Consider the following 12786-nt stretch of genomic DNA (forward strand, 5'->3'; position numbering starts at 1 on the left):
TGCTTGTTTTATTAAAATGCTGCATTAAGGAAAATAATATCTTTTTTCTGTGATTAAAATTAGGAAGAAATAGAGCCATTTCCAGAAGAAAGGGAGAACTTTCTTCAGCAGTTGTACAAATTTATGGAAGATAGAGGTGAGCGGTTTTTGCTTTTATTTATCTATAAGGTTGCAGGCTTCAGTGAGGTAGTGTTTTAAGACTTTGGCTCGTAGCTGGGCATGGTGGTGCACGCTTGTCATCCCAGTACTTGGGAGGCTGAGACAGGAGGATCACAGGTTCTTGGCCAGCCTCAGCTACTTAGTGAGGCCCTCCTTCAAAATAAGGAATAGAAAAAAGGCGAGGCATGTAGTTTGGAGGTAGAATGCCCTGGTTTCAAACTCCAGTACCACAAGAGAAAAAAAAAATTTTTTTTTTGGCTCATTAAGCTTTGTTCCATGGCCAAGTATTTATTTCTGACTGCGGCTATTAAAACATTGAGCAGAGTGCCTGTCCCACATCGAGGAGTGAAGAGATGGGCAGCGTTCTGATCGTATGGTAGCCGTGACACTTGTGCCTGTGTCCTCTCCTGCGGGTCCCTTGGCTGTTTGTGGCTCCTCACAAAACATGTTAGGGAGCAGCAGCGGCACGAGAGTCACAGTGCTGTGAATTAGTGCTGCAAAAGGGCTCTGCTAAAAAGTCGTCTCCAAAATAGAAAATAAGTGGGCATACATGCCTGCGTGAGTGTGTGTGTGTGTGTGTGTGTGTGTGTGTGTGTGTGTGTGTAAAAGAGACACCATTTTCTTATGGCCCTTAAGTCTTCTTCTGACCCGGTTGTGTATTGTGTAGTAGAGAAAGAACCACGACCAAGTCCCAGTGCGCCTTGGCTGGTGGATTGGATCTCGATACACTGTGAATGCTGCGCAGGGCGGAGGGGAGGAGCGGGCGCCTACCTGTCTAGATGGCAGCGGGACCAGACCTCCGCAGCTGGGGCCCGCAGCTCCCCTGCTCCACATCACCTCCCCTTGCCTTGGAGTGCTGCGAGGGAGAGGAGGGCGGCGGAGGATAGGACGGGTCGTGTGTAGATTTCATGCTTCTTTGGATCTCTGTAATGCTGATGAGTAGCTCGCTCTGTCTCTTTTTTCCTCATAAATGATAAGGGCTGCCACAGTGGGCTATCTTTTTATTCTTTAATGGTGTGTGTGTGTGTGTGTGTGTGTGTGTGTGTGTGTGTGTGTGTTTGTTTTACTGGGGATTGAACCCAGGGTGTTCTGCCTTTGAACTATACCCCATCTCATTTTTTATTTTGATACAAGGTCTAGCTAAGTTGCTAAGGCTGGACTCAGACTTGAGCCTCCTTTCTCAGCCTCTCAAGTACTGGAATTGCAGGTGTGTACCCCACTTATATAAAATGTTAATTTACTTCTTCTATATTACAAACTGTACGAATGGAGGCGTAGCCCAGGAATTATGCTTTCCTTAGGCTTTTGTATAAGATACATAAAAATGTGAAGAAAATTAATAGAATTCTGATTAAGCCACTCATATTTTCTGGAAAGTGGCATATATTTCTTTTAACTCTTGTACTGCCTTTTAATGGTTTGAGAGTTTGATATATTGTTCTAGTCTTGCATTTCTTTGTGTCAGAATGAAACAAAGCTATATATAGTTTTACTGTAGGATCATTTTTTATAGTAATAAAGTACAAAGAAAGCATGATAAGAATCACCTTCACTGTTAAGGTGTTTTTCATCAATTATCTTAGTAGTTTTTTCTTTTTTCTTTTTTAGTACTAGAGATTGAACCCAGGGGCATTCTTCCAATAAGGTACACCCCCAGCACTTTTTATTTTTTATTTTGAAAAAGGGTTTCGCTAAGTTGCTGAGGGTGCCTTTGAACCTGACGTCCTCTTGACTCAGCCTCCCAAGTACCAGGATCACAGGCATGCACCATTACATCCGACCTTAGAACTTGTTTTTAGTTAAACTAAACCTTGTTTCTCTAATTTTTAAGAGCTTTTTTTTCTTGGCACTTCATTTTGTTTAGTATTCTCTTTGTCACTAGAGGGAAGATAGTGAAATGAAATTTTAAGTTTCAAAACTTTTATGTGTAAAACTTTAAAAGTGGTGGCATAGGCTCAGGAGTAGATATCATGTCTTTGATTAACAAATAACTTTATTTCTCATATATTCCACTATAAATATTCATTGGTATTATTTGAATCCCTTGAGATTTAAGATAAAAATGTGTAGTGTGACCCTAATCCATTCTGTGTTATCTCTAATAGGTACGCCTATTAACAAGCGGCCTGTATGACCTAACCTATTCTGTGTTATCTCTAATAGGCACGCCTATTAACAAGCGGCCTGTACTTGGATATCGGAATTTGAATCTCTTCAAGTTATTTCGACTTGTACACAAGCTTGGAGGATTTGATAACGTAAGTACTGCAATCAGAAGTGAAACGTCTTTTTTTATATAACAATGATTTCTCAGATGTCTGCTATTGTTAAAACTATTATCTGTTAATTAAAATGCAATAATATAAAAAAGAAAATGGGAAATACTATTTATTCATTGGGATACTGGCACTGAGCCCCAGGGTTGGGTAATCTACCATTGAGTTTTATTTTGAGATGGCGTCATGTGATGTTGGCCAGGTAGGCTTTGAACTTGAAAGTCTCCAGGTTCAGCCTCCTGAGTGGCTACGATTATAGGGCATGTGCCGCTGCATGTGTCTAGGAAGTACAGTGTAGAAACACAGAGCTTTCTTTCCTGGATGGAATTTATTTATTTGAGGTCTCACTGTATTGCTCAGGCTGGTCTTGATTTCATGATTCCACCTGCCTCAGTCTCCCTGGTTCCTGGGATTACAGGCCTGGAGTTCCACGCTGATTATAATTAATTTTCTTAAAGTGAGCTTTCTGATTTATTGTTAAGTTTTTCAAACTTTCATGAAGGGAATATACACATCTGAGTTACAGCACTACCATGTTTTGCCTTTTTTCCCCCCTGTTCTACGCGATATTTTCCTGAGAGTAGAGCTCCTGTTTTTGTTTTTGTTTTTGTTCATATTGTTTCAAAGTGCCTGATATAGACAGAAAATGATCGTTGGGCTGATCTAACGAAATAATTTTAAGGTTGGCATGATATAATATTCATCCAACTGGGAGTATTGTGTTGAATAACGTGTTTTGCTAATTTCAGTAGAATTGTTTGGATTTGTTAGCTTGTAAGAGTCATGGGAAGTTTTAAGTCTGTTAAATTTTTCTCTGTGTCTCTTTGTTATAAATTATGATTTAGGAACAACCAGAATACTATTGTATTTGGTATATAATTAGGTTCACTAAAATAAATTGAGTCTAATATTTCAACACTTGTAATTCTCTTTTTTTAGAGTACTAAAATTTTATTTTAAGCCAAATTTAGGATTTATTATTTTTTTATTCCTTTGAAACTAGACCCAATAAATTTAAATATATATGCTCTGTCAAAATATTACATTCTTGCCTTTTAATTTGGGAATTTTCATTCCACTTTACCATTTAGATTGAAAGTGGAGCTGTTTGGAAACAAGTCTACCAAGATCTTGGAATCCCTGTCTTGAACTCAGCTGCAGGATACAATGTTAAATGTGCTTACAAAAAGTAAGTGTGTGGATTTTCTTTCTCTCTCTTTCTTTCTTTCTTTCTTTCTTTCTTTCTTTCTTTCTTTCTTTCTTTCTTTCTTTCTGTGCTGGGGATGGAACCCAGGGGCATTCTGCCTCCGAGCCATGCCCCCAGCCCTATGTTTATTCTTTATTTTGAAACTAGGTCTCACTGAGTTAGAAAGGGCCTCACTAAGTAACTCAGGCTGTCTGTGAACTGTGATCCTCCTGTCTCAGCCTCCCAAATTCTGGGATGACAGGCATGTGCCACCATTCCTGGCCACGTGTGTGTTTTTGATGTGACTGTCTTCACTATTTTACTTAAAGCAGGTTGAAATTTGCCATTTATCTGAGTTAATTACTTCACCAAGGAAGTAGTCCGAACAGTTTATCGGCATCAACACTCTACAATGGCATTTTAGTATAGCAGAGGAAGAGTAGGTCTATGAGAAATCCTGTGAAGAAAGTTTTTGTGGCCAAGAACATTTGGAAGTTATTGCATACAGGTTAAAAAAAAAATGTTGTAACTTGAAAGAAGCCCTGGTGTTGCACATTGGCTCTCTGTGCCTTTGGCCATGCTCTCCTGAGCCTTCTTTTCTCATTACGTCAGTCCACTTGCCTCTTTGGATGAGCATGTTGACTAGATGACTGTGGCCAGCACCTTGACTGACAGGTGTGCTCAAGAAGTGAGGGGAGTCCTGGCTGCTTAATAGCTACTACTGGGAATTTCATTATGTCTAAGTATGTTACTGTCTTTTTACCCTTACCACACTTTTTCAGTGATTTTTTTTAATCTTTGACAGAATATTTTATTTGGGTTGAAATGATTGGAAAGAACCAGCCAGAATAAATTAGAATGTTGATTTGGCTTGATATCTGAGAGCTTAAAAGAAATGAGTGCACATTGGAAAAAACTGCAGAAATATTTTGAAATGTTTTTAACAAATGTAATTTTTCTTCACATTTCTAGATACTTGTATGGCTTTGAGGAGTACTGTAGGTCAGCTAATATTGAATTTCAGATGGCATTGCCAGAGAAAGTTGTTAACAAGCCATGTAAGGAGTGTGAAACTGTAAAAGAAATAAAAGTTAAGGAAGAACAGGAAGCAGAGATCAAAGAAATAAAGATTGAAGAGGAGAGGAATGTCATACCCAAAGAAGAGAAGCCTAGTGAGGATGAAGCTGAAAGGAAGGAGAACATTAAGCCCTCTTCGGTAATCAGAGACTCTTCATTCTCCTTTGCTGCCTTTGGTACACTTTTACATGCTCTGTGCGGTTCCCAGAATTAATTCTTTATTCTATTTGCATATTTTCATAACTACATGTTAACTTTTAGATAGCTTTTAGCTTTTCTTTTCTTTTTTTTTGTGCAGTACTGGGGATTGAGCCTAAGGACATTTCACCACCACTAAGCTAAACCCTCAGTCCTATTTTTATTATTTATTTTAATAGAGTTTCGCTAAATTGTGGAGGGCCTTACTAAGGAGCTGAGGCCGGCTTCGAATCTGTGATTGTCCTGTCTTGGCCTCCCATATACTAGAATTACAAGTGTGTGCCACCACTCCTGGCCTTGCATTTAGCTATTTTTGCCTGTTGTTTTATTTAAGAGTGATAGGAGTTTCTTAAAATAATGAATAACTTGATCAACCTTAGTATTTTTGGATATCTCCTTTGGCTAACAATTTAGATTGTGGATCTAGGTTGAAAACTTTTATTTTGTTTGGTTCCTCTGATCTTTTTCTAGGGAAATAAAAAGATTTTGTTAGAGTCTATACCTACTCAGTCTGATCAGGAAAAAGAAGTTAACTTGAAAAGTCCAGAAGAAATGGAAGATGTGGGAGCTAAAGACCCTGATAGACCTGGTGTCGAGGAGGCCCTCGGCGTAAGGGTAGAAGCTGAAGAAGAAAGAGCAAAATCTGGGTAAGAAACTCGTTCTTGTTATGATGCACAGATGAACTCTTGTCATTCAGTCTTCATATGAGCGGATCTGTTTGATTGACAATGTATAGAATAATTGAGTGATTTGCATTTATCAAGAAAAGAGCATTTGCCTCCTTCAGAGACCCTACCAATGTCAATTTGTAGAAGATCAGATTTTTGATCAATTCTTGCTCTCATCATAGAAATTGATAACATTTTTATGTAGAGAAAAGTGCTTTTTTTTCCTGCATTAAGATCTCTGTGAATAGATCTTTGGGAGATATCCTTTCTATGTTTTATAGATGATGTGTTGGATAGACATTGTGAGAGTTGTATGCATTTCTTAAGCATAAAGCATGGAAAGTTCTTAAAAGGGCCAAAAGTATTTATGAAGGTGTGTTTTATGTTAGTAGCCTTTCCTTGTTTTGCTTACCTTGGACTGATAATGAATTATTTTTACACTGCCTGTGGGCCCTGGATTTAATAGGTAGCCTTTCATATTTAATTTTATTTCAGAGCTTTAAAAAACAGGCATCTCAGTTGTTAGTAATTTCATCTAAATAAGCACAACCAAATTTTTAAATTATTTTAATAATTTTCTGATATTTGGTTATAATGTACAGTGAAGAAAATATATGTGTACATAGTAAGAAGTACTTGTTCATTATACTTCTGTGGGTATTGACACATACTTGGAGTACCACCTATTGGAGTCTGTTTCATTCTTAAGAAATAGTAAAATTGAGCTTTTGCATTAAATCTTTTGATCATTTCAAACTTACGAAATTTTGATGGCAGCAAATACGGAAGCATAAATACTGGGGTTAGATGAATATGGTAAAAATGTTGACTATACTTTGTCATATTTCTGTCTATGTAAATGTATATTTGAAATATAAAAGTTAGTTAGGATTCAACTTTTTACCTAAAGTTTTAAATCCGTTGATGTTTCCAAACTTCTGCTGTTTGCAAAGCACTTTGATTTTAAAGTCTCTATTTTTTTTGTTATTAGTAAATAAGTTAAGATTTCAAGGTAGTGGTACTTATTATATAGTATGACAGTTCTGTTTTGTTTAGTTTTACTAATTCCTTTTGCTCTTCAACTCTATGACTTTTCTGTCTGTTATGGATATTCGTATATATATGATTTCAAAGTCAAGGATGTCTCATTAGATCACAATACAGCAAGGTATTTAGTAGGCTGTCCTATAAGTTTTTCTCTGGTGCTTGCACAATTACAGAATCACCTATTGATTAATTTCTTAGAACCCTTATTGCTAACCAGTGCGTGACTATATTCATACCATAAAAAATAATTTTTCTGATGTGGCAGTCCAAATGTGATGAGTGTGTCTGTATGTGTGGGTGTGTGTGGGTGGTACTGGCAATTGATCCCAGGGGAATCTACTTCTGAGCCACACCCCTTGTCCCCTTTTTAAAATTTTCTATTTTGAAACAAGGTCTTGCTGAGTTGCTGAGGCTGGGATTACAGGCATGCACCACCATATCCAGCTTTGGATATTCTTGAAAAGCGTCATGTGCGCTCTGAGGATGTGTTCAAAGACACTCTGTTGAATGTGTAAAAGCAAGGATGGTATTTAATTCCTTATCTAAAGTCTTATGTTGCTTATCTATGGAGTACATTCTCAAAAATGTCTTGTTAGACAGTTTCATTGTGCAGAATATCATAGAATGTACTTATATAAACTAAGGTGTCTATTTCATGAGATAATACTATCTTATGGAACTACTGCCGCGTGTGTAGTTTGGTGTTGACCAAAACATCAATATTCTGTAGTGCGTGCGTGCGTGCGTGCGTGTGGGTGGGTGTGTGTGTGTGCGCGCGCGTTCTACACTGTTGCTGCAATTAGTCTGTCCTCACGTTTTACACCCTCGTGTCTCCTTTGCATCATACTTTTGTACTGAAGCTCTGTTATTACGTAATCCAAGGGTGACTTTAACACAAACACTGCCACTGTGACGACTGACGGGATGACCACGATGCTGTAAGGGACCTGTAGGTAGCAAGACAGTGTGGATGTGCTGGACAGACATGATCCACATAGTGAAGCAGGGCAGGGTGAAGCAGGGCAGTGCAAGGGTCAGCACGTACTCACGCCGACACACAATTCAGAAGTTAGGAAGTTTTTATTTCTGGAATTCTCTACTGAATATTTTCAGGCTGCTGTTGACGCTGGGTAACTAAAACCAGGAAAAGTAAATCACAGATCGGGGATGGGGCACTACTGTAACTGATTTCTAAGCTTTATTATTTAAGTGCAAATGCAATTTTTATAACTATAAAGAATTAATGTATGTGTGTTTTTCTAGTACATAAACTTTCTCTCAGTAACTGAGAACACTAAGAATTTCAGTTGTCCTTCCTGCATGGGCTAGGTATGGCAGTCAAAGAAGGTCATATATGTAAAAGCCTGCTTTGGTGACTGGCCCGCTATAGGTATTTACTAAACTGAAGCGTTCAAAATATTTTTGATTAATTGTAACACATGTGACATCAATCTGGGAAAATTTGGCATTTCGTTGTTAATTTAGATGAAAGCTCTTTTTGAAACATTTTGTTTTCCAAAATGTTGTTCTTTAACTTAAATACATATGTGTATATGTATGTGTGTGCATGTATGTAATATATGCATCAGTTATGTTTTAAAAATCTGTTTTTTGCATCTTACAGTTTCAGAGGCTGTTTTGGCGTTCTATCTTCCATTTGGTTTGTTATATTACTCTGAATTTCACCAAATCATTTGAATGAAGAGTAGGGTAGTGCTTTCTGGCTGATGGCCATTATATTGCTGCTTTATACTTCAGTGATTGTATAAGCTACTGAATTTCTTTTGTGTCTGAGGTTGACATTAAATGCAATTTTTAAATTTTGCTTGCTTTTTTTTTTTAAATGGAGTATTGAGTTTTTATTCTAGATTAAATAAAGATTTGCCCTGGCTACCATTTGAAGTATGACTGTGTTGCTGTCACTGGCTTCCTCCCAGCTGTGCGCAGTGTGTTGATACGATGTAAGACAGAGCTCAGCTGTGGGTTTCACTTTTTAGAGCTAGGCTTTATTCTGTATCATTCTCAGGTGCATGGTCAATCTCTTCCTTTTACTGAGGCCAACCTATATACCTCCTTTTCTTCCTGATGTGCAGGGATATAATCTTCACACTTCAAGTGCTACTCTTTCAAAAATATTTCTTATCTGTGTTAGTTAAGTTTTTATATTTTATTTGGAAATAGGGTCTCACGAGGTTGCTGAGCGTCTGGCTAAGTTGGTGAGGGCAGCCTCGAACCTTTGATCCTCCTGTCTCAGCCTCCCGAGTACTTAAATTACAAGTGTATAATACCATGCTCCGTTTAACATTTATTTAAAATTATTCTTAAGCCAGGCATGGTGATGCATGTTTGTAATCTCATACTTGGGAGACTGAGACCACGGTGATTGCAGGTTCAAGGCCAGCCTCAGCAACTTTGTGAAGACTTCTGCAACTTAGTGGGATCCTCTTTCTAGATTTAAAAAAAAAAAAAAAAAAGAGCTGGGTGAAGCTCAGCAGTAGACTCCCCCTGGGTTCAGTCTCCATTCCCCTCAAAAAATTTTTTTGTTCTTGATAGTTTATTTTCCATAATACCAGTTCTGGCAAATTCACAGATAACGTATCCTTATGAAGTTGATTTACTCTAGACGTGCTCTTGCATTTTCAGTAACAGTTTGCCCTTTAATCCAGATGACAGCTAGTTTCACTTAGGTTTTAGTTCTTAAGTAGTCATCTGGCTGCGACCTAAGTCTTCAAAGTAGGTATATTTTTTTGAGATTTTTTTGTGCTCTTTGTAATATTTCCGGCAACATGGATATATTTGATAATTCAGTGTGGTCTTTGAAATCATTCCATAAGTCTACGAGGTTTTCTTCCAATCCAACTGCCTGACAGAGGGGCAAGCGTAGTGAAACAGAGTTCTGCTTACATCACTGTTCAGAGATTATTTTTGTGGCTCATACAATTATGTAATCAGAATGATAGATAAAATATGTCATTACTAAATGAGTTAATGTAAGAATGTAAAACTGAAATCATCAGTAGAGGAAGACTTTTATATAAATAATACATCTGTTAACCTTTTAAAGCTTGCTCAGCTGTCCTGTGGTTCTGTTTTATGGTATGTATTCAGTTGTCAGCTGTGAAGTGATGGGTAGTTCTTGAAAGAAAACTGTTGTAATAAGTATAGAATATTGTGCAGCATATAAAACACTGACTAAATATAATCTTATTTCATAATGAAATTTAATTTATATAAATTGAGTGATTGGAAAATTTTATAATTGAAGATGTTCTCACTTAATACAGATTTGTGGCTAATATTTGTACCTGTAATCTCAGTACTTGGGGGGTGGGTGAGACAGGAGGATTTTAGGTTCAAGACCTGTCTCAGGAACTTAGTGGGACCCTCTTATAAAAATATAAAAAAAATAAGAGGCCGGCATGGTGGCACTTGCTTGTAATCCCAGGACTTGGAAGGCTGAGACAGGAAAATTGCACAGGTTCGAAACCAGCCTCAGCTACTTAGTGAGGCTTTCAAGCAACTTAGTGAGACCCTGTTTCAAAATAAAAATATAAAATAGGTCAGGGGTGTAGCCTGGAGGTAGATGCCCCCAGATTCCATTCCCAGGACCACAAAATAAATAAATAGATAAATAACTGAATTAAAAAGCTTTGGATTTAGCTCAGATATAGAGCATCCATGGGTTCAGCCCCCAATACCAAAAACAAAAGGATATGAGTGTTCTATTGTAGAAAATATATGATGTAGCCAAGTGTGGTAGGACACACTTATCATCCTAGTACTTGGGAGGCTAAGACAGAAATATTAGAGGTTCTTTGCTAGCCTCAGCAACCTCGCAAGGCCCTATGCAACTTAGTGAGACTCTGTTTCAAAATAAATAAAGTAAGTTCGGTTGTGTAGCTCAAGTGGAATGCCCTGGGTTTAATCTCGATTCAAAAAATAACAAAATATATCTGGTGTTAAGAATTTAGTCTCCTGGAATAGTTTTGATTTTAGTTTTGTTTATTTGGAACTAAACTCATATACCTATGTGTTTGAATCGTTATATAGTTGAGAGAATCTATAGAAATAGACTTAAATATGTGATAATGAAAGCAGAAATTGTGCCATTTAGGCCAAGCGTGGTGGCACATTCTTGTAATTCCAGTACCTGGGAGGCTGAGACAGTAGGATCCCAGGTTTGCAGCCAGCCTCAGCTACTTAATGAGGCCTTCTGCACCTTAGTGAGACACTGTTTGAAAATGAAGAATAAAATATAGCCCTGGGGGTATAGCTCAGAGGTAGAATGCCCCTTGGTTCCATCCCAGCACCCCCCCCCCAAAATGAAATGTGACATTTAGAAAAATAAAACTGGTATGACTAGTAGACTGTTTCTGTAAAAATTAAAGTATTGCAGTTTACATGTGGAAAAGTGTTTGAAGTATGCTTTAAAGTTATTAGGAGTAGCCATATGCTAGTAAACACTTTTGTTTTAAATATCCTGAGGCTGGAAATACTTGTTAAAAATTTTTTTAGTCAGAAAATGGCAATGAAGTATAATGGATTTTTTGTCAACTGACATGTAAAATATTTCCATAATAAAATGCGAAATTTGTTATAATCGCCCATACTAGTTTCTTTCTATTTAGCCCAACTTTTGTTCTTCTGACTGTTGGAATTTTCCTTTTATTCCATTTCTTTTTGCATCTTCATTTTTCATTAAATGTATCTTTCTGTATTCAGTTGAAACTCAGAGCATTTTGTACACATGGAACCTGCTATTCCCGGAACAGTCACAGCCACGATTTTTGTCAGTATGTGTGGTTTGGAACTGAAAAGCTTATGAAGTATCTTTTATTAACTCTGCAATTTTCTAAACCTTTCAAGAGATGAAACGATTAAAGAGGAAGACGAAGATGATGAAGAAGCAGAAGAGGAGGAGGAGGAGGAGGAGGAGGAGGAGGAAGAGGACGAGGATGAAGATGATGCCCACAATGAAGAAGAGGAGTTTGAATGCTATCCACCAGGCATGAAAGTCCAAGTGCGGTATGGACGAGGGAAAAATCAAAAAATGTATGAAGCTAGTATTAAAGATTCTGATGTCGAAGGTGGAGAGGTCCTTTACTTGGTGCATTACTGCGGATGGAATGTGAGGTAACTTGAGTTTTAGCTAGTGATTATTACCTAAAAACACTTCTAAAATACTTTCCTATTTTAAAACTTAAGTAACAAATTTCAGACTTGCTAGTATTGTAATTGAGGTTTTAGTACCATATAAAAATTTGTAGCTTTCAGCATGTAAACACCTCACTTAGTGACTTCTCACGTAATGTTTTCAGCACTTACAAGACATCCTTAGCGTCTAGAAAACAGAGATCAACACAGTGGATTTTTATGTAGTACATGCAGATGAACAGAGAAAACATGATTGGTGAAATGATAGAAAAATCTCTTACAGAGCAAAGGGGCCATGAGCGTCTTGACTTCTGCAAGGGCGCCATCAGGCTGCCTGTTGTCTCCATTTAAACCAGGTTGCCATGGTAGCCTCTTTGTGTTCTTTTAAGTCACCAGTCTTTGTTTAGTAGACAAGGATGTCAAAGTCAGGGTTTCTTAAACAGTTACTTCAAGCCGGGCGTGGTGGCGCACGCTTGTCATCCCCGGGCTTGGGAGGCTGAGACAGGAGGATCGCACAGGTTCGAAGCCAGCCTCAGCTACTGAGTGAGGCTCTCAGCAACTTAGTGAGACCCTGTTTCTAAATAAAATAGAAAATAGGTCTGGGAGTATAGCCCGGAGGTAGAAGGCTGCTGGGTTCTACCCCCAGTACCAACAAAAACAAAAACAAAACCCAGTTACTTCAAGATGGCCTTATCTCCTAGTTAACAGCCTTTTCATTGCAGCCTCGTTTAGAAGCCTCAGAAATTTATTGGTATCTTTGAGACAGTGAAGCTGAAAATGTAGGCAGGTCTGCTTGACTACAGCGGAAGGCAGTTGATAACTGCTGCGGCCTTAGGGGACTGAGTGACCAAACTGGAATTGGCTTTAGGTTGTGACCAGTGACTTGAGTCTTTTTCTACACAAATTTTCTTGTGTTTATACAAAGAAATTCTGTCTATCAATTTTATTCAATGCTGGCAAGCTAGTTTTAAAATCTGAACTTAGGTGTGTGTGTGTGTGTGTGTGTGTGTGTGTGTGTGTG

General features: G+C 37.9%; 1 protein-coding gene across 1 annotated transcript in view; it reads left to right on the plus strand.

The window, feature by feature from the left end:
• The window catches only part of ARID4B (AT-rich interaction domain 4B), a gene marked incomplete at both ends in the record, with an annotated part of 73090 nt that overhangs the window by 28945 nt on the left and 31359 nt on the right, over positions 1-12786 (plus strand). The window contains 6 exons of the mRNA XM_080717231.1: positions 64-136; positions 2323-2417; positions 3527-3624; positions 4594-4837; positions 5368-5543; positions 11478-11744. Coding sequence (XP_080573357.1) covers positions 64-136; positions 2323-2417; positions 3527-3624; positions 4594-4837; positions 5368-5543; positions 11478-11744 — 953 coding nt within the window. The remainder of the gene's footprint in view (positions 1-63; positions 137-2322; positions 2418-3526; positions 3625-4593; positions 4838-5367; positions 5544-11477; positions 11745-12786) is intronic.

The sequence above is a fragment of the Muscardinus avellanarius genome (genome assembly GCF_963383645.1).
Source record: "Muscardinus avellanarius genome assembly, chromosome: 20".
NCBI lineage: Eukaryota > Metazoa > Chordata > Mammalia > Rodentia > Gliridae > Muscardinus > Muscardinus avellanarius.